The 21587-nt window shown below is 44.3% G+C and overlaps 1 protein-coding gene across 1 annotated transcript; it reads left to right on the top strand.

The window, feature by feature from the left end:
- The first annotated feature begins 2907 nt into the window (after nucleotides 1-2907).
- DIRAS1 (DIRAS family GTPase 1) lies at nucleotides 2908-20501 on the top strand. Its single transcript, XM_018570406.1, has 2 exons — nucleotides 2908-2963; nucleotides 19591-20501. The coding sequence occupies exon 2, from the start codon at nucleotides 19610-19612 to the stop codon at nucleotides 20204-20206; it is 597 nt and encodes a 198-aa protein (XP_018425908.1). The 5' UTR covers nucleotides 2908-2963; nucleotides 19591-19609; the 3' UTR covers nucleotides 20207-20501.
- Nucleotides 20502-21587: the final 1086 nt, after the last annotated feature.

Here is a 21587-nt window from a genome sequence, read left to right as displayed (position 1 = left end):
ACAAGCTAGCATGTAAAAAAACTTGACTCACACTAAGGTTAAAACATAGGTTTGGATACACGTCTTCTGCAGAAAATGTGAAAGCCGCGCCAAGGCACCTCTTATAGTGCGGTCCTAACTCTAAACTATCAGTTACAGTTTTGGTCTGAGACGGGAAACGGGCACGGTGAGAGGTTGCAAGGAGTGCATAGGTGAGAGAACACAAGATCTAGAATGTTAAGTAGGAGTGTGTGTCCAATGTGTTAGGTCCAAAAAATAGGTTAGGTTGAGTGGTAGTCGGGGTGTTAATGTTAGTAGCAATGTTGAAGTTTCCCAAAATGATAGTGGGTATTTCAGAGGAGAGAAAGAAGGATTCCCACTCCAGTGGGTAAGTGCATCCAGTAGAGGGCGGCAGGGAAGGCAGAGTCAGATTCCTGAAGCTAGGTTTCAGTAACAGCAAGCATGTTGAAAGAATTGGAGATAAGAAGATCATGCACAGTGGTGAGCTTGTTACAGACAGAGTGGGCATTCCAGAGGGCACATGAGAAGGGATGACTGGCTCTAGGAAGCAGGGGAATATAAATCAGGGTGTGTGGATTGTGGCTGCTGCCAGAGGAGAGGCAGTGCTGGTGTGGGGGGTGACTATTAGAAAACAGAGGGCCAGGATTGGGAGGAATATCCCCAGACGTCAGGAGAAGCAGAAGGGTGATTGAAGTGACATAAGAGCGAGTTTTATATGAGCGCACATGCCCCAGTGTCCCGGAGGTAACCCTAGCATGTGAGTTCAGAATGAGCAGAAGATGATGAGTGCAGTAATAGGGAGAGGGCAGGAGAGAGGGGGAAATATATAATCTGTACGGTGGAGAGGGGGAGGGGGGGGGGGGTAAAGGAAAGACAGTTTAAGAAGAGAAGACACAATTGTGAAAAGCAATGGTAGAGAAAAAATGTTAAGTAATGGAGAGTAGAAATCAGATTTGGAAGAAAAAGAGGTGGATGGGGAAAATAGGATCATCTGCAGTCTGTCAGGAGCACTGTCAATATATTTTTGTCTCTCTCCCAAGTGTGTTTTCTAAGGGCGTCGATGATGATGATGATGACACTTAATTTCAAATCGACACTCTGTTTCAAATAGACATTGCTATCCCAGCAATACATTGTAAAGCACTGCAGAATAATATGAAGCTACATACTCTGTGTTGCTCCGGGTTCGCGACCTGATGTCTCCAGGGTCTCAGGAGAGCTGTGCAGGGAATTTAGGGGGGTCTGTGCAGGCTCTCATGAGGCTGTTCAGGTTTATAGGTTGTCCAAGGCTGGGTGACACCCGGAGCGGTGTCCGAGTGTCACCCCGCCTAGACGTCACTGCGCATGCGCGATGACGTCATCACGCACGCGAGGCAGTTTTCTAATACCACCGGGGGCAATCTTGGAGATGGACGCCGGCAGAGAAGGAGGAGACAGTCACCCGGCAGCCGGGTCCCCTCCTTTCTCCTGATACTGTTGGGCGTTCGGTCCATGCCCGACTTTTCAGAGGGGGGTGACACCAAAATGACTTGCAGTCATTTTGGTGTCACCCCTCCAATCGTGTCACCCGGTTGCGGGCCGCACCCCCCTTGTGACGCCACTGGTCCCTATCACATATACATACATACAGGGCCAATTTATACAGGAGCCAATTAACCTTCCAGCATGTCTTTGCAGTGTGGAAGGAAACCGGTGTACCTGGAGCAAACCCACGCAAGCAGAGGGAGAACATGCAAACTCCTTGCAGAAAGTGACCTGGCTGGGATTTGCCCACCCCTGCCTTATAAGACCACATGGCCATACTAGGTCAAGGTCATTGACCAAATATAGCCAAATGGCCATACAAGGTCAATGACATCACAGCTACGGATGGAGAATTCCCCTGTGGCAGCGGAAGGAGCTTTATTCCCTGTGCAGAGGAGCTCAGGTTTGGTCCAAACTTGAGCACATGCCTGGTGTCCCTGCTCCTGCAGCCTTCTGGGATATGTGACGGGGATATCCCTGGAAGATGCAGCCGCGACCAAAGTTAAAAAACACAAACCTGAGCCAAAAGAAATGTCCTTGCAGAGGGGGAAGGGTTGCAGTAGGGGGAAAAGCCTGTTTTTGGAGAGAAGGTCCGCTTTAATATAAAAGCAATAAAGAAATCAAGCTAGCTGTGCTTAATCCGGACACGCTGAGCCATATTTGAGGATCTCCATCACCTACAATATTGTCCCAGCCCAGGTGTCTGTCTGTATTTATATGTGGGAATAGAGAAATCCCTCTCATAGATAATAAAGCTGGCCCTTGCACAAGGCCTGTACTGTATTGCTTCTGGCCAAGGCTCAGATAGATGTATGGAAGGGAGGCATGTGAAGAAAATCAGCAAGAAAGGCTCCCATCAGTACCACAACCTTTCATCACATCCTCAAGCTGCAATTTTATCCTGAGGCTTCCAGGAAACCTGTGGTTTACCTCATGCATGATATAACAAATGTACTATTACACCATCACCACTGGCTTTCTTGTTCACCCAGCATTTCCTCCATCCCGACCATTTCACTAGTCTTCCTTTTCACCACATCAAAACCCCCTTCATCGTAAGCTAATTGAGCAAGTTGAGGCTTCCCATGCAGTGACTGAGCCTCCCTCCCTCCCTGTGATACCTCTCTATGCAGCCCACGGGTTCGTGCACAATGCTGAGGAGTCACCCGGGGAGCTGATCGCCGACAAATGACATGTCCCTGAATGATTAATCACTGAGTGCAGCGCCACACATCAAGGAATGGGGGTGAACGACGCAAGACCAGCTGAGAAACTGCTGCGTGTGGAAGTTTAGAGGAGAGAGCCGAGCTGAATGTGTGTGGACGAGCTGTAACCAGCCTGGGCTTTTCACTGACAAGAAGAAGAAGGACGAACGAGCTGCTACTGAGGAGCCGGGCTGCGAACAATGCTGTAAAACACACGGCGAGGAGACACACAAGGTGAGCGCCTCACAAACATGTCTGCGTTCAATCTGCCTCATATCACTGTATGAATAGGGGGGCCGTGATGCCATCTCCGTTCAGGGAACTGGTGCTGCCAACGAGTCAGCATTTTCATGAAGACAATTCAGTGAAGGAGTCATGTTCCAGCAGCTCAGTGTATGAGGGGGATATAATAATGACATTGAAATGAACCAGAAGAAGACACCCATTCAATGCACTCTAAGCTGTTCCCAGTTCTGGGGGCAAATTCCCATTTCTGACATGCAAACTGGCGAATTCCAGTGAGCCCCCCTGAAATGGAAGCGGGGCTAGCTTGGGATGCCTGCTTCTGGTTTATTCCAATCTATTTACCTGCAGCTCTGCTCTTGACATGCGTTTAATAGCAAGGGGCACCATGCCCCGTTCTAGAAATCACGGTCGGCGACGAGCAGAGCTGCACTAACCTTGAGCTGCTGGAAGTTCACATCATGTGCTCCGCGTAGTGATCACCTTGCCCTTCCCTTTTAGATTGTAAGCTCCCACGAGCAGGGCCCTTCTAAACCCTTCCCCCCTGTATCTAACTGTACTGTCTGCCTTTATTTCATAAAGCGATGCACAAACTGAAGGTGCCATATAAATCCTGTATAATAATGAACATTGACTTACTACTAAATTATAATTCAAAGGGAAAGCCTTTGCTACTTTATTATAATGTTCTAATAACAAGAATTCAAAGGTAAACCCTCTCCTAGTTTATTATAATGTGCTAGTAATAAGAATTCAAAGGTAAACCCTCTCCTACTTTATTATAATCTACTAGTAATAAAAATTCAAAGGTAAACCCTCTCCTAGTTTATTATAATGTCCTAGTAATAAGAATTCAATGGTAAAGCCTTTGCTATTTTAGATGCGCTGTTTGTGCTCAGTCTCCCAAGTCAACTCGTTTTATTTTCATATTGAGGGAGAAAAAATGTGTGTGTGTGTATATATATATATATATATATAATATATATATATATATATATGTATGTATATATATATACATACATACATACATACATGCATTCATATGTAAAGAGCTGCACAAACTGCTGGTGCCATATAAAATCCTGTATGATAATGTGCAAAGAGAGCCCTGTGCTTACTTAGAGCCATGTGTAATGCTCCTATGAGAAGAACACTGTACTTCCATCGTGGAAGGATGACATTGTTTGCCAAGTCCTCGCTTCATGCTCACGCCGTTTCTGCAGTGCAACGTCAAAGCAGCGAGCAGATGAACTGAACGAAATTGGAAGAGCGCACGACAGCTTTTGCAGCACGAATGTTGCAGCTGCATGGAACCTTGCTAGATGCAGATGAGCGCATGGCGTCACGCTGCTGTTCTGTTTATCCTGATTCTGTGGGATTTATTAGCATTAGATGGCTTTATTTGTTAATGTGATAAGAGAGTCGTGGCTATTTAGCTGGCTTGCTGCTCCTGGCAGGCAGAAGATGCGGCGTGCGCTGCAGTGCGCGTTCATTTATTGAGGCATCATCTACACACCAGAAGAGCAGAGCCCAGGAAGACCTCAATGACTCACATGACATAACATTAGCACAGCATGAATCATTATCCTTTATTAAATTTCCTCTTGTGTACCGAGTCCAGAAGGATTTTTGGTTTCATCTACGGGAGCAGCTCACGATGAAATGGGAATGCCATTCCTGTTGTACTGTCAGTATGATTAGGTTTCCTATAGGAATAGGAAGTGACTCATGTGGACAGATATTGGTAGAGATGACAGTCTCTAACCATGTTGCCTATTTATAAAGGCGACAAAAAGTAAAGGTCTTGTTTATCCCTTTTTTTATTATTATTTATATTTCTTTCTTTTCCACGCACCTTTTTGCATTCTGCCATATTATTTTCATAGTCAAATCCATTTTGTAATGCATCTTGATCAGCTTATGTGTGGATGAAAACAGTATTCGATTATTTTTTGTCTGCCTAACTTGTAGACCAGATATAATGAGGTTCCAATGTGTTATGTTCAATACACGCATGCTAGGTTTATTGTCTGTGCTGCTTCTGTAGAAGAGCAGTATTGCATATTCTTTTTTATTTTCATATCTGTTTTGACTAAGATGAAAAGAATGCATGGCAATGCACCTATTCATTGTGAATGGAACGCCCACACATTTGAATGCACCACAGCACACCACAACACATGTACAGTGTGTAGTGGTGCACTACATTGCTAAAAAAAAAAGGGCCATGCACATTTTTTCATCTGTTGTGGAGCGTTGGCATCACATTCCTGAAAAATGGGCAGCCTTAACGCACACGTAACCATAAGGCGCGTTAATTTGTGTGCATTAACGTGCAGCAATGGACACTGAATGGCCGCTGCATGTTCTTTTACTGCTTGCTCAGAATATGTAAATGCTTTAGTGGTCATGATCTGTGTGCAGGTTCACTTTCAAGTATTTTACAGACTTTCACATGAAAAAAAAGGAATATGAAACCAGTGCAAATCTATGAATTGTAGAGATTTGTGATTAATGGAGCGGTGTAGAATAATTATTTTGCCTATTTTTAAAAAAAAATAAATTCATTATTTTGAATTTTTCATATAAACAACCGACACACTCAAAATACAGATAGAAGACAAATAGAAACAGACAAAAAAAAACATACATTAGAAGCAAATCTTGAGATCCTCATCCGAAGTAGGGCACATACAACCCAAAAAGGACTAACAGTACAATATCACGGGTAAAGAATGCAGAATAGTGGAGTACAGTGATGCGTGATGGATAATTCAAAGCACTCGTAATCAGTATCCTATTTAGGGATTGGCAATCCACTGAAAGACACAACCGCTCTCCAGCAGTCAGCCCCTACACACTCCAAGGGTGAGGTAAAAAGATAGCTAGGAAGATAAGATAAAGGGAAGAGGAAGGAGAGGTATGGTAGGGAGGAAGGGAAAACCACCAGGCTTGAGAAATCCAGACCAGCACACATAACACCAAAAAACAACAAAACGGGGACAGTAAATGGGACAAGAAAGGAGACAATGTGTTGGATACAGACCCAGGCAAAGACATAAGACATAGACAAAAGTGTGGACAAGGGCATGAACCTATGGCATACAGGGAACTCACTCCGCCATTTGCCTAATTTTTTAACAACTGCTAAGGTATCAGATGAGTGTTTTTTTAACCTTCCTTGTACTTAAAAATCCATATTAAACAGACACTGTCAACCTGCCCAATGCAAAATGTTCCGACCCCAATATACTCAACTTGCCTACCTCCCTCACGCTCCTTATTCTATCACAGCCAGTGACACTTTACAACAGTTCCAGATATGAGGGTACATGTGAACTGCTCTCGTGACAGTGCTTGGGTCTAGTAGCCTATCGCTAGGCCCGAGCACCAACACATAATGTCACCTAATCAAAGGAGTGAGGCTGCTGTTTCCCCCGAGGCACATGAAGAAATGAAAATGTTAAAACTACACTCATAGGTAAATGACATAGCATATGATGTGTAGGAGTCAGGACTCACCATATAGAGTGCACCTGCCAGGGCAATGTAATATATGACATAGTATAAAGAGTGCAGTGTCAGGACGATATGCCTATGACAGTTTAATAAGTGTAGGAGTCAGGATTATGTAATGCAGGAGCTCCCACAATTTTTCGTCTGGAGATCTACTTTTCAAATGACGAGCTCAATGAGATCTACCAACGAAAAAACACCTGCATTCAGGGGCGGGAGGGGGCATGGCTGTGCATTGAAGTCAATGGCAACACAGCCACTCCCCCACTCTCAGTGCGATCGCCCGCACCCGAAACGCAGGCACATTAGTGCCTGCGTTCCGGTCCAGTTCGATCTGCAAAAATGCTGCAAGCACTATCAGTGCCTGCGTTCCAGGTGCGGGCGATTGCACTGTGGTGGGGGGCGTGGCTGCGGTGCCATTGACTTCAATACAACCCCACGCCCCGGAACGGAGGTTGCCGGCGTGCTTGCATTCCAGTACGTTCTAGAGGCCGAACAATCTGGAACGCAGACTTTGTGGTGTGAACCGGCCCTCTCACTTGGCTGTCTCTTCTCTCTCTCCTTCGCTCTCTCCCCTGTTTCTATCTGCTGTCTCTTCTCTCTCTCTCTCTCTCTCTCTCTCTGCGGCGTCCTGCCCTCCCACAGTGCTCATGTGTCGCCGAATGTGGCCGACGTTGCACACGGGGAGAGGTGTCCCACCCCTTCCCGTCTGCAGTGTTTGACACATTCAGCCGCACGAGCACCGTTGGAGCAGAGCCGTAGCTAGCTCCTTTTGCGCCCGAGGCAAGAAAAAAAAACCGTGCCCCCCCCCCCCAACGGGCGTGTGGCGTCACCCAGCGCCCCGCCTCCAGGATGTGTGTTTTTTTTTTACTGTTGGTGGGTCTTTGTGGAAATATTAGGGGTCTAAACAGCCCCCTGATATTTCCCTTTTTGAAATAGAAAAAGAAATTTAGGACACAAAGTCCTCTATCACTTTTTCTGCAGCATCTGTTATTATTATTATTATAATACAGGATTTATATAGCGCCAAGACTTTACAATATAAGGAAGACATTACAATTACAATACAATTCAAGACAAGATGGTAAGGAGGGCCCTGCCCCTGAGGGCTTATAATCTAAAAGGGAGGGGGAAGTGATACATGAGGAGGTAGCTGTGTGGGGATGAATTGTTTGAGAAATTGATATTTCAGTGGTTAGGTTAAGGTCGGATAAGCTTCCGTGAAGAGATGAGTCTTAAGGGGTGGGAACACCATAAGCTCAGTTTTTGATAGATTGAGCGTTAAGAAATGTTGTTACATCCAGACGGATATGTCAGTTAGTAAGTTAGTGATACCTAAGGAGACTGAAGCGGTGAGTTGCGGAGTAGAGAGATATATTTGAGTGTCATCAGCATAGAGGTGATACTGGAAGCCATGTGATGTGATCAACTGACCAAGAGAGGAGGTTTAGATAGAGAAGAGAAGGGGTCCAAGGACAGAGCCTTGGGGGACCCCAACAGACAGGGGAAGAGGAGAGGAAGATGTTGATTTGTAGGTTACACTAAAGGAGTACCTAGTTAGGTAGGAGGAGAACCATGAGAGAGCAAAGTCTTGTAGGCCAAGCAAGTGGAGTTTTTTGAGGAGCAGAGGGTGGGCAACAGTGTCAAAAGCAGCAGAAAGGTCTAATAGCAAGGGTACGGAGTAGTGGCTGTTGTTTTTAGCTATTAGTAAGTCATTAGTGAGTTTTAGGAGGGCGGTTTCAGTTGAGTGTTGGGGGCGAAAGCCGGACTGTAAGGGATCGAGAAGGTTGTTATCAGTGAGGTGGCAGCTCAGGCGATTGTAGACGAAGCGTTCAAGGAGTCTGGAGGTGAAGGGGAGTAAGGAGATAGGTCTGAGATAGGTACAGAGGTTTGCAGCTTTTCCTCTGGATCCCCACTGCATACAGATGGTGGAGACCAGCGGGGATCCAGAGGAGAAGCAACACGGCGGGAGGACAGGACACAGCCGATCGCGATCTACCAGTTCCCCGGCCCCCCCCGCCTGTATGCAGTGGGGATCCGAGGAGAAGTGAAGGGGGGCGGAGGAGGGAGCCGCTGTCACAGCAGCATGGCCAAGCGGTGAGGAGAGAGTGAGCCGCCGGCTGTCAGATCCTAGCCGAGCGGCTCTCTCCTCACCGCCAGCTGCAGCGCTTCCTTCACTTCTCCTCGGATCCCCACTGCATACAGATGGTGGAGACCAGCGGGGATCCAGAGGAGAAGCAACACGGCGGGAGGACAGGACACAGCCGATCGCGATCTACCAGTGTTCGCTTTGCGATCAACTGGTGGATTGGGATCGACCTAATGGGCAACCCAGATGTAATGTATAACATAGCATGTAGGTGGCAGTGGTCAGGACTGTGTAACATACGACATAGCATATCAAGTGCAGGGGGTCAGAACTATGTAACGTACAACGCAGAATATACAGCACAGAGTTCAGGACTATATAACATATTACAGTGTATAGAGTGTAGTGTCAGGACTGGTATGTAATGTATGACATAACATTTAAAGAGCATTGGTCAGGATCATGTAAAATATTTCATAGCATGGAACTGGACTATATCAGGAATGACGTAGAATATTGCGTGCAGGGCTCAGAATTATGTAACATATGATATAGTTTATATAGCCTTGTGGTCGGGAATATGTGATGCAGTGTGCATCAATTAGCTGGTCAATAGGAGGAAAAAATGTCCCATTGTAAGTGGGATATAAAAATGTTGCTAGTGGGAGGAAACAATTGCCCTGAGGGTTTGGTGATAAGGAAAAAATGCCCTGTAATCAGTGAAAGGGAAAAATGTCCAGGCGCCAGTGTTCAGTGGGAGAAAATAATGCCAAGGTGTCAGTGATCAGCTTACAAAATACAGCAATCAGTGTTATATAATGTACAACATAGCGATTAGGATGCAAGGGTCAGGACTATGTAGTGTATAATATAAATATTACAGGAACAGTCTTTAAACTATATCAGTAAAAGATCAGCAAGGGTTGTGGAGCATATTCAATGGTAAGTAAACCCTGAATAACCCCATAAATGCTAATGGGGGGCTTTTCCAAACCTACTGAAACCAATGATGGAAAACAATTTTCCACTAAGGCCAATGATGGAGCACCATCCTTCCCAATGACCGCCCAGGCATTTATTACTCCCACTGACGCTGTGGCATTTTTAACTCCTGACGACCACTGAGGCCAGGGCATTTTTTTACACCCACTGACCACTAAAGCAGGGGCAGTTTTTTTACTCCAATTGACCACGATTCAGGGGCATTTTTACTGCCAGTGACCTCTAAAGGAAGGGCATATTTTTACTCTTACTGGCCACAGTCCATCTCCCCAACTGTCAATGTAATGTACTACAAAGCATGTAGAATGCACGGGTCACTCTATGTAACATATTACATAGCATGTAGAGTGCAGTGGTTAAGAGCATGTCTACAGCACAGCTTACATAATGCAGCAGTTAGGAATATGTAGAATGCCCCTTACATGCTTCTTACAACATTTTACAGTAAATTATAAAACATTCCCCAGCATTCATGGGAGAAAAAAAATGCCCCAGCATCATTGGTCAGTAGGATGAAATAATGCCCCAGTGTCAGTGGTCAGTTGGATGAAAAATGCATCAATGGTCAGTTGGAGGAAAGAAAACCACCTGCTGTGGTTGGGGGAGTACAAAATGCCCCATTATCAGTGGGAGGAAAAACATGGCCGGTATGATTTTACTGTATATACATGCACACAAAAATGTTAGCTTTCAGGCTTATTTCCTGTGCATTTTACTCTTCAGGGTGTTTACATTTCACTTAACACATATCTAAACCCAAAAACAAAATGTAATATATTGCAGCTTACCAAACCTTAGATTTGATGGCTGCATTATTTTTCTTAGGCTAATTGTCCTTTATTTTCACATTGTGATCCAGCCAGTAACAATCTTCCTGCCCATACACCGTCGGTTGGTTCCTCAAAATTTGCACAGTGTGTGGTGCTGTCAGCACCCTTTCGATCAGCATTCCTGGATCAGATGATTGAAGGAGCCGGTTGGAAAATCTTCGATCGATCAGAGCAGGCAACCAATGAGCTGCCCACTCTGGTCTGGTATTCTGACGGGCCGGAGGCACCTGTCAGAATACAATGTAAACAGTGGGGATGCCTCGATCGATATGCTGTTAGTGTTGATGGAGTAATCTTGTCTATTTTTTACGTTCAGCCCTCGGGTTGAACGGATACATTTGATCAGTGTATGGCCAGCCTTAGGATGGCTCCAATCCATAGAGAAGCAACATGATACACCTCAGACAATAACACTGTCAACCTGTGGGAGGTTAGTGTTAGATGGATTGGTAGAATCAGATGGACTTTGCATAAGTGACTAACAAATTAAAGTCTAATTCCAGCAATACTTTTTCGGCAAGGTTTTGCAGAGTAAAGCCTGTGACACACTGCAAGTGAAGCAGTGCGGAGCGGTGGCTCGCGGACCTTCACGTGCAATGTGTCATGACATTTTCACTCCGGCATGTCAGCTTGCGAGAGCATGCATAGCTGAGCGTGTGGAGATGAAAAATGTAATCTCCAGCCAATTGGATTGTGCGTATAAATCTGTGTGTCAGGATGCGAAGTCCATTTGGTTGTTGCGCGCAAGCCGATTGGCTGAAGATGCAGTCTTTCATCTGGCTGTGCTCAGCTCACACACTGCATGCGAACGTCCACTCCTGACAGCTTTGCTTTTCTCCGCACAGCTTCACATGCAGTGTGTCACGGACTTAAGGCTGCATTCACATATCAGGTATCCCAGGTGTGCCCATTCAGATGCAGCCGCTGTGCCCATCTTTCCCAAAACACAGGTAACCTATGTATGACTACATGCGGACTGCTGCTGACAGATGTGACAGCTATCACCCTGTCATTAACTTGAATGGGCAGAGCAGCCGCATCTGAACGGACACACCTGAGATTCCTGCTGCAAGAATCCATAGGTTCCTGTGTCAGGAATCCCCGAACACACTAAATGCCCCATGTGAATGCAGCCTTAAAGGAGAACTAGTGGGGTTAAGGCTTTTCCCCATAATTCTCCTCAGGGTAACGGGAGGACACAAACGAGCGTCCTCCCGTCACCCAAGGCTACAGCTCGCGGTATACTGAGACGCCGCAGTATACTGCTCGCTGCTGCTCGCGGTATACTGAGACGCCGCAGCTGAAGCGGATCCCGACAATTGTGCCGGGATCAGCCCAGCTGCGTGACTGACAGCTGGCTCTGCCTATCTAGAGGCAGAGCCAGCTGTACCCGCCCCCTCCCCCGTCCGTTCCGCCAGTCAGCGTTGACAAAGCAGTGACAGGCAAGTTTGAGGTGACTTCTGACCCCAGATTTAACTATGAAGAGGCTGAGTGTCTATCTGAAGTAGATAATGTTAAACAATGGGTTAAATATACAGTAAATCTTTTGTAAGTAGGCCCACATAGTTGCAATAATTTCAGGCTCTTGTACAATCCTAGTAATGAATGGTTCTCTAGGAACCATGGTTTCAACCTTGATAACAAAATAAACTTAGATTTGCATGAAGGTAAATTCCCAGTGGATCAGAAGAACACCCTATACACCATTTTTAGGTTTCCTTTGACCACTTGATGACCGGGGAGTTTACGCCCCCTTCCCGTCTAGGCAATTTTTCAGTATTTAGCGATGCGGTACTGTGACTGACATTTATTTAGTCATGCAAGGCTGTACCGAAATAAATTTTATACCAATTTTTTGGGGGACAGATAGAGCTTTCTTTTGGCAGTATTTAATCACCACTGGGGGTTTTATTGTTTACTATATAATACAAATATTATTATCATTATTATACAGGATTTATATAGCGGCAACAGTTTGCGCAGCGCTTTACAATATAAGGAAGACATTACAATCACAATACAATTCAAGACAAGATGGTAAGGAGAGCCCTGCCCGCGAGGGCTTACAATCTAAAAGGGAGGGGCAAGTGATACATGAGGAGGTAGCTGTGTGGGGATGAATTGTTTGAGAATGTGATGGTTGAGTGGTTATAAAACATTTATATTTACCCAAAGTTTTGGTAAAATATAAAAGATGGGATCATGTTGGGTAAATAGACACCAAACATGTCAAGCTTTAAAATTGCGCGCACCCGCAAAATCTCAAAAAACGACCATGCCTAAAATTGGCCATAGGCGACACTTTAAAAGCTTTTACCGCTCATCAGTTTAGTGTTATTAGTGATTGATGGGCCTAGAATTATTGCTATACGTTTGCGGTGATATGTAACATGTGTGACGTAATCTTTGTTTTCGCACGTAGACGCACCGCGCGCATTTTTGCATTTATATGTGCGTGCATGCGGGGGAACTTAAACAATTTTTATTTCACTTTTTGTGACTAATTTATTTTTAACCTTTTTTTTTTTTTTTACACTTAACTTTAATAAGCCCTCTATGTGATAACAAATATACAATGACAGGTCCTCTTTATGGAGACATTAGGGGTCTCTAAGACCCCTAATGTCACCTAGGGACCCCCAAAGAAGCTGATGGAGCAGAGATCTGCTTCACCAGCTTCTTCTCTGGCTGCAGCAGCCATTTCATGGCTATAGCAGCCATTTCAGGGATTTAAAATATGAATTGTAAATATCCAATATAATAAAATAGCCAAACTACTACAGTCATCAGTTTAGAGTTAGGGGAATGGCAGCTGAATGTAAATACAGCATGCAGTGCTGTATTTGCAGTGGCTAGGAGCAGTAGCCAGCCTCCTCTTGGCTATTTTCAATTACAACAGCCAAAAGCAGGCTGGCTATTGCATTTACTCACTGCCTGCTGTCAATCAGCAGAGAAGGGAACTTAAGGAGAAAGTTTTCCTTCAGGTCCTCCTCTGCTGATTAACAGTAGGCAGTGGGCAGGTGCAATAGTCAGCCTGCTATTGGCTATTGCAATTTAAAATATCCAATAGCAGGTTGGCTATTGTTTTCACCACTGATGGGAGCCATGAGGCTGGTGTTCTATCAATCCATCGGACTCGAGTCTGAGGGATTGATAGAACACCAGCAGAAGATATGGGACCATAGGGGAGCAGAGAAGGGAACGGGGCGGGCAGCGGAGGAGGAACGGGGCGGGCAGAGGAGGAGGAATGGGGCAAGCAGAGGAGGAAGAACGGGGCGGGCAGAGGAGGAGGAACGGTCTGGGCAGCGGAGGAACGGGGCAGGCAGAGGAGGAATGAGGTGGGCAGTGGAGCAATGCGGCTGGCAGAGGAGGAGGAATAATACGGGCAGAGGAGGAGTAATGGGGCAGGCAGAGAAGGAGGAATGGGGCAGCAGCAGAGGTACGAGGGGGGGCAGTGGGGGAATGCAGAGTCAATGCAGTCTCTCCTCCCCGCTGGTGCCAGCTGCAAATGGACACAGCTGACAGCAAAGACCAGGTTATAGGTAGCTTTTTAGCTCAGGAATTAGGAAAATCCTTCCTCCCACAGTCTTGGATTCTCCCGATCAACAATATGGAGCTTTAGGCGATTTGGCTGGCCTTGCAATGCTGGACACCCCGACTGGAGGGTCCTCCGATCAGCATCCAGTCGAACTGTGTCACTGCCGTGGTGTACATCAACCACCAGGGAGGAACAGGAAGTCTTTTTGCGGCAAGAGAGGTAGAAAGGATTCTAACCTGGACACACTCTATGTTCTTGCTGTGTGCACCATTCAAATTCCAAGCATGGACAATTGGTGGCAGACTACATCAGCCGGCAGGACTTGGATTTGGGGAAATGGTCCATACACCCAGAAGTGATCCAGTGTGGACCTCTTGGCCTCCAGGCTCAACACCATATTGCACATGTTTTTGTCCAGCTGCAGAGATCCTCTGGAAGAAGCAGTGGATGCTCTGGTGACTCAGTGGGATCAGTACAGCCTCCTTTGAATTTCCTTCCTCATCTTTTCTGCAGGTCTGATCTGTAGGGCATCCTAGTGATCCTGATAGCTCCAGGCAGATATCATACTCTGACCTGACAAAGTATTTGACACACACTCCTTCCAGATCGACCAAATCTCCAATCTTAAGGACCAGTTCACCGTGCTACACAGTTGCTGGCTTTAATGGCATGTCCTGAAAGATAAGAGTTTCTCCCATTCAGTAATTACTATGCTGTTAAAAGATAAGAAATCTACCTCTCGTAAGGTCTACCATTGCACTTCGAAGTCTTACTTCACTTGGAAAACATATTCCAGGAAATATTATGTGTGAAAAATCCTAACCTTTCTGCAATTAGGTATGGAACAGAATTTGATTTTGAGTGCCATCATGCCACAATTCTCGGGGTCTTGATATGTTATTCCATAGACAGCTTCCCATTCATTGGTCCAGACTCCATGGGATTTGAATCTGGGTTAGGGGGTACGCCAGAGACCACCTTTTGAACCTGTCAGGGATATTCCCCTTTCCACTCTCATTAAAAAGGTTGTGTTCCTTGTTGCCTCCCTCTGCCAGGTGTGTGTCTAAGCTGGCTGACTTGACCTTTACAGAACCCTATTTATATATATTTTTTTTAAGGACTAGTTGGTATTGAAGCCTAGAGCCTCCTTCCTTCTAAAGATGGTTTTGGGCCTTTCACCTCAACCAGGACGTTGTTCTTCCATCTCCCTGTCTAGCTCCAGTACATCATGAGGAAATTTCTCTTCACTACCTTGATGTAGTTCATGCTGTGTGTGTTTCTGCCATTGCTCTCAGCCATTGCTTCCATTAAAAAGGCTGACTCTGTTTTTTGTCATTGTGGATGGTCTTGGTAAACGGCAACCAGTTTCTCGATCCACCAGCTCTCAGGGGGTCAGACACATTGTTCAAGCATATGGTCCCAAGAACAACGGCCAGGGCCCAGTCTAATAGGTCTTTGAGTGCTTCTTGGACTTTTTGGCATCAGGCAACTGTTTCTGTTCTTACATGTTTTAGCAGGTAGATGTTCAGGTCTTATCTAAAGCCAACTTCAGCGTGTGGACCTCCAGGCAGCTCTTTAAGCTGTAGACAGCCCACATTTTTACTGTTTTTATGTGGGCCTGTTAGTGTTTTGTTACTAGTGCCAATTTCAGTTGGATTGCATTTGATGTCCATATTGTTTCTGAATAACTGATTTTTGTGTTCCTTAATGAATGAGAAAATCAGTTTCTTGGAGTTCATTAAGTAATACAGATCCCATTCTTTTGTGTTTGTGATCTACTCCTAATCCTACTTTTCTACTGAAGCATTATGGGAATAGGAAGGGTTTTTCGTTTGCCATTGCTTAATTCCTCCTGAAGGTGGTAGTATAACCCAATGGTCTCTGAATAACTGATTCCTTGATCCTTTAACCCCTTAAGGATCAGTGACACCCATAGTACGCCACTGGCACCGGGCCCGTTTAAACAGACTTGCCGCCGGGACTCTTTACAATAGAAGCGATCAGGGGACTCAGCTGTCGCGTGATCGGCTTCTCCAGGCCGGTAAACGCCCCTTCTACGAGCCCATCACCGGCTTCTCTGGTGTCGTGGGGGGGGAAGTAAGGGGAGGAGATGGTACGCGGATCCCCTCTTCGTACTATGGGACGGGGAGCGATGCAGATTACATCACTTCCGTTCCCATAGCTGTCAGTCCTGGGGTCCTGAAGCCCAGCTATATGCTATTGAAGTGCAATCTGCACTTCAATAGCTTATTTCAAGTGTAAAGGTGACACTAGGGGTCTTTTAGACCCCCAGCATCGCCTTAAAGAGTACCTGTCACTGGCAATCTGCTATCACATGGGGAGTTTGTAAGCGGTTTTTAAAATTAATATTAAAGGAAATAAATGTAAAAACAATTTTTAAAAAAAAGGAAAGCCCCTGCGAGCACGCACTTCTTCACGTAAACATTCGTCGGGTGCACCTACGTATGAAAACGACGACGACGTTACACATGATGGGTATCACCGCGCACGCCTGAACTGTGGGGGCTTTTAAAGCGTTGCCTATGGACTTTTGGAGTACAGAATTTTGTCGCAGTTTCACAGACGCACACAATTTTTAACCTGGACATGTTGGGTATCTATTTAATCGTTCTAACATCATCTTTTATATTTTATTTTTAAAAATGGGTATTTAATTGTGTTTTGGTGCACTTAAGGGCATTTTTCAATACATTTTGGGGTTTGATAATACGTTGCGCTAATATTGTGCAACATAAAACTTTTAAACTGCCAACATTTTATTCTACAGGGTCTTGGTTTTCAGAAAATATATAATGTGTGGGGGGTTGAAGTAATTTTCAGGCCTAAAATGTGGACTATATCATGGGTACAAAAAAACTAAAAAAAGGCCTCGGTCACTAAGGGGTTCATGTAACGCTATAGCAAAGCTCTTTCCTTGTCAGAACGAGCTGTAATATGCCAAAAAAAAGCTCATGTACTTTATTCCAGCGACAGGCATTTTTCTTATTGCGACAAAACGTTTAGATATGAACAGGGCCATAGAAATGAATGGGGGCATTCATTCTTTCAATAAGGGGCATATTCTTTGAGCGTTTTTTAGGGCAGAAGAAACACTACAAAAGGCTCAGTGTGAACCAGGCCTTAGGAAACAGGCATTTGCTTTGCAGAATTTGGAAAGCTATAAAACAAAACATACACCTGTTTTATATGCTTATGTGAACTGCTTGTTTTGGTCTAGGGTGTAAAATTACAAAGTTATACTCACCCGCCACTCGAAGCCGGCCGGCTGTGACACCAGTCCCTCCTACGCCGCAGCCATGGCATGTCCCTCGGCATTGTCACATCCTATGCACTTTGTATAGAACGTAATGATTTACGGACCTTAGACCGCTGCAGCAGAAGGAGAGAGAGGCTCCAGGGCCAGTCATATCGAAGGATCAGGCAAATCTTTTTTATTTTCATCCCTAGACACAAACAAGCCCTTAACTCTTGCAGTGTGGGGTAGCCCCACTGCAAGGGTTAATAATAATTTTCCCCGGAGTTCTTCTTTCAGACAGCATTTCCCATTAAAAAATATTTCTGACTATTGAGAGCAAATTTATTTGCCCCGATTACACACTCAAAAGTTTACTGAACCATATATGCCCTATGAAAATGTTTTACATGCATCATTTAGAGCCTACCTGTGAAAGACTGAAAAGACAAATCCTTATCTATTTATACAGTACTGCCAAATACAGCAAATCTTGAGATCCCATATTTTGACAAGTAATTACCTTATGTTTTTAAAAATCAAAGAAATCTAAAAAGGAATGCATATTGGTTTGGTTAATATTTTATCTCTCAATGTAATTTGGTCAGGACTAAAAGTAAAAAAAAGAAATAGTTTGGTCAGGTAAATATTAAACGTTTCATATGAATATTTGGCATTTTTATATGCCGCCAGCACGCAATTTTGTTAAGTGATATTTTTTATTATAGCACGTTACTATGGTTCCTTTTTTTAATCCCCTGTGCAAACAAATAAGTTAGCAATGTGGTTGATTTACTAAAGGCAAATAGGCTGCTCGCATTGCAAAGAATACCCAATCGCATGAAATGTAAAAAAACTGTGTTTTTGCTTGCACATGATTGGACAATAAGAGTCAGCAGAGATTTACCTCAAAATTCCCTTGCAAAGTGAACAACCCGGTTTGCCTTTAGTAAATCAACCCCATAGAGTATCTGAAATGAAACAGTTTCAATGAAACAAAGATAAATTACATTGGTTTAAAGAAAATAAAGAAAATGTGAAATACAATTCCCCTCAAACCAATTTAGATTCCCTTTAACTGGAGGTGCACCAAAATGAAATTTTCAAAACCGAAACAAAACCGAAAATAAACATAAATGTCAGACTGAAACCCAAACAAAAAAATGTTCTAATCTTTTCAAATTTTTTAAAAATATTTTATTTGTACTTATTTATTTTTATTAAATATTTCTATTTATTTTTTACTTTACTATAGGGGGCTCTGGGGAAATATTGGGGGTCTAAACAGACCCCTGATATTTCCCTTATAAAACAGAAAAAGAAATTGAGAACACAGTGTCCTCAATCTCTTTTTCTGCAGCCCCTGTTATAAATGAACAGGAAGCACCTATACTGAGTGTTCATGTTCATTCATAATTTGTGGAGATCGTATGTTTATCTTTAACCCTTTCACTGCCATCACGGTGGAACAGAAACTTTTGCAGTTAGCCACCTCTGTATACTGTCGCCTACATTCCCCACTATTGTGCTTCAGTGACCATGAAATTCTAACAGAATGTTCCCTCTGACTGTGCTGAGTAAATTAATATATCCTATGAACATGCATGTAGCATAACTTATGTCCTATTAGCTGTTTAGACAACAGTTTGTTGTTAACTCCATAAACTTGCATGGACAGACAGTGTTGTTGACTATTATATAGAAAAAGGTTTTTAGCAAGATTTTCTTAAAACACTATTAAGTGTCATACACTACATACATTACTAAAAACTAAAGCATATCGAACACTTTGCTGTGATCATTGTCATGGGGACATGAAAAACATGACAAAAAACTGCACTGCAGGAGAATATAGGATTTTGGATAATCTCAAATTAATTTTGAGATTACGGCTCAGCCGAGCCGAGGCATATGCGTTCGGCTGGGCTGAGCCGCTCGGCCATGATCGGGAGCTGTACGGGCTATTGTCAATAGCTCGTACAGCACCCCCTCGGTTCTACTGAACCGAAGGGGTCCTGGGGCCGAAGCTAGCCGAAGGATCGGCCGAAGCTAGGGCCAGATCCTTGGGCAGCTTTGTGAATAGACCCCCTAGTTTATGAATGTTCAAATTAACCAAACATGAAATGATGACATTTTAGAACATTTAAAAAGTCACAAACAGGTAGAAAATGAAGCAGATGAACTTGCTTCTAAAGAGTCCAGGACAGCTTAAAGGTACACTCTATTTAGAGTCCGAATAGTGTGTTTAAGTATTGATTTTTCTCTAATTTTCCTTCTGATATTTACAATGTAGTATGACTTCACAGCTTTGGATATGTACTGTACATCATGCATTACACTATATATGATTTTTGTTGTGTGTGTTTTTTCTCTCTCTCTCTTTGTTCTAGGACTCAACAAGCTCTTAAAATGCCAGAACAAAGTAATGATTATCGAGTAGTGGTGTTTGGGGCAGGAGGTGTAGGGAAGAGCTCTTTGGTCTTACGATTTGTGAAAGGAACATTTCGAGACACGTATATTCCCACTATTGAGGACACATATCGCCAGGTCATCAGCTGTGACAAAAGTGTCTGTACCCTGCAAATCACAGACACAACTGGAAGCCACCAGTTTCCAGCCATGCAGCGACTCTCCATTTCCAAGGGTCATGCCTTTATTCTAGTTTTCTCTGTCACCAGCAAACAGTCAATAGAGGAGTTAAAGCCAATCTATCAGCAGATTCTGCAGATCAAAGGTAGTATAGAGAACATTCCAGTAATGCTGGTGGGAAACAAGTGCGACGAGACACAGCGTGAAGTGGATACAAAAGAAGTCGAGGCATTGGCCAAAGAGTGGAAATGTGCCTTCATGGAGACCTCAGCTAAGATGAACTACAATGTGAAGGAACTTTTTCAAGAGCTACTAAACTTGGAGAAAAGGAGAAACATGAGCCTAAATATTGATGGCAAAAGGTCCAGCAAGCAGAAGAGGGCAGACAAAATTAAGGGGAAATGCAGTCTCATGTAAGAGTACATAACCCTGGAACATTCATTTCAGTTCTGCATGTGCAAGGTCATAAAAGCGTTTCCCTTTATTTCGAAGAGAATTACAATCCCTTGCTGCATCTTAACACTGTGACTGCACAGGCATATACAATCTGCCTTGCACAATAAATGGGCAGCAACTACATGTTTTGCTTCAAGTCTACATACTATGAAATTTTGTTAAGAACACTGATGCAACAGTACTTTTATCATCTTTTGTAACAGGATTTTGGCTTTGTGAACTTACCCATTCTTTGAAATGGTAATCAAAGAAAAAAGACGCGCTCCCACAAAATGGCTTACTATTAGCCTTATGAGGACAATTGTGGTGCTGTAACAGAGTAAGACCTCATTCACACTGGCAGTGTCAAACCTGTGTTTAGAGGACATGACTAAATGCATATAAATGCATCCAGTTCTTTTTCAATGGTATTATTTAAACCCTTGGTTCTCATCTGGTGGGTGGTGACCCAAAAATGGGTCGCGACACTGTGTTCAGTGTGTCACCACATGCCTTCCACTTTTCTAGGTGAGAGGCTGCTCTGCCTTCCCCTAGCGCAGTACTGTCAGTTTTCGCGCCAAGCAGCCATTCACAATATGCTGCTCAGCGCCAATTGTCAGCTTTAGGTGGGGCAGGCTAGGGCTATGGCCGCGAGGGAGCTCCATCCATACGTGCATTGTTTACAGCTCCCTTGCTTGTCATGTAGAGGTGCCTGGACCAGAGTGACGTCACATTCTGGCTCCTGGAAACTCTACAGGGTGTGCAAGGGAGCTGTACAACTGTATGCACATATGGATAAAGCTCTGTCACAGCAGCCCACACTGGACCCCAGGCTGAGGATCCACTCCAGTTCTAGTAAGGTAGGGAGATTGGGTGGACCTTAAAAAAAAAAGAAGGGTGTGTGTGAATGTGTCTGTATGTCTACATGTATGTCAGTGTTTTTGAGGGCTCGTTCACACTAGTACAGTGTGTCAAACTGTACCACACAATCGCACCTACCGTGCATTCTGGTATGGGAGGTGCGTTGCATTGTCATTCATTGAGTTGTACCCCAAATGATCCTCCCACCCACAGTTCGTACAGCCGCAACAGAATGTGCAGTACCCTAATGCCCTGCGTTCCACCGCAGTGCGACTTGGGTTGCGACTTAATGGCCAAGGACAAATGTGGATCCTGAGGTTACACAGGTTGAGAACCACTGATTTAAACTAAGTGTTTGCCCACATTTAGGTGCAGTCAGTTTAACTGCTTATAGCTAAAATAGAATTCTGTGCATCCTGGATCTGGATGGAAACTCTAAACGCATGTAAATGCGGCTAAACCCGCTTTAAATCAGGAACATCTAAACACAGGAGAACGTGAT

This window comes from Nanorana parkeri, unplaced genomic scaffold (genome assembly GCF_000935625.1).
Source record: "Nanorana parkeri isolate BGI_ZX_2015 unplaced genomic scaffold, ASM93562v1 scaffold1530, whole genome shotgun sequence".
Lineage (NCBI taxonomy): Eukaryota > Metazoa > Chordata > Amphibia > Anura > Dicroglossidae > Nanorana > Nanorana parkeri.
This window is presented reverse-complemented; position numbering and strand designations above follow the sequence as displayed.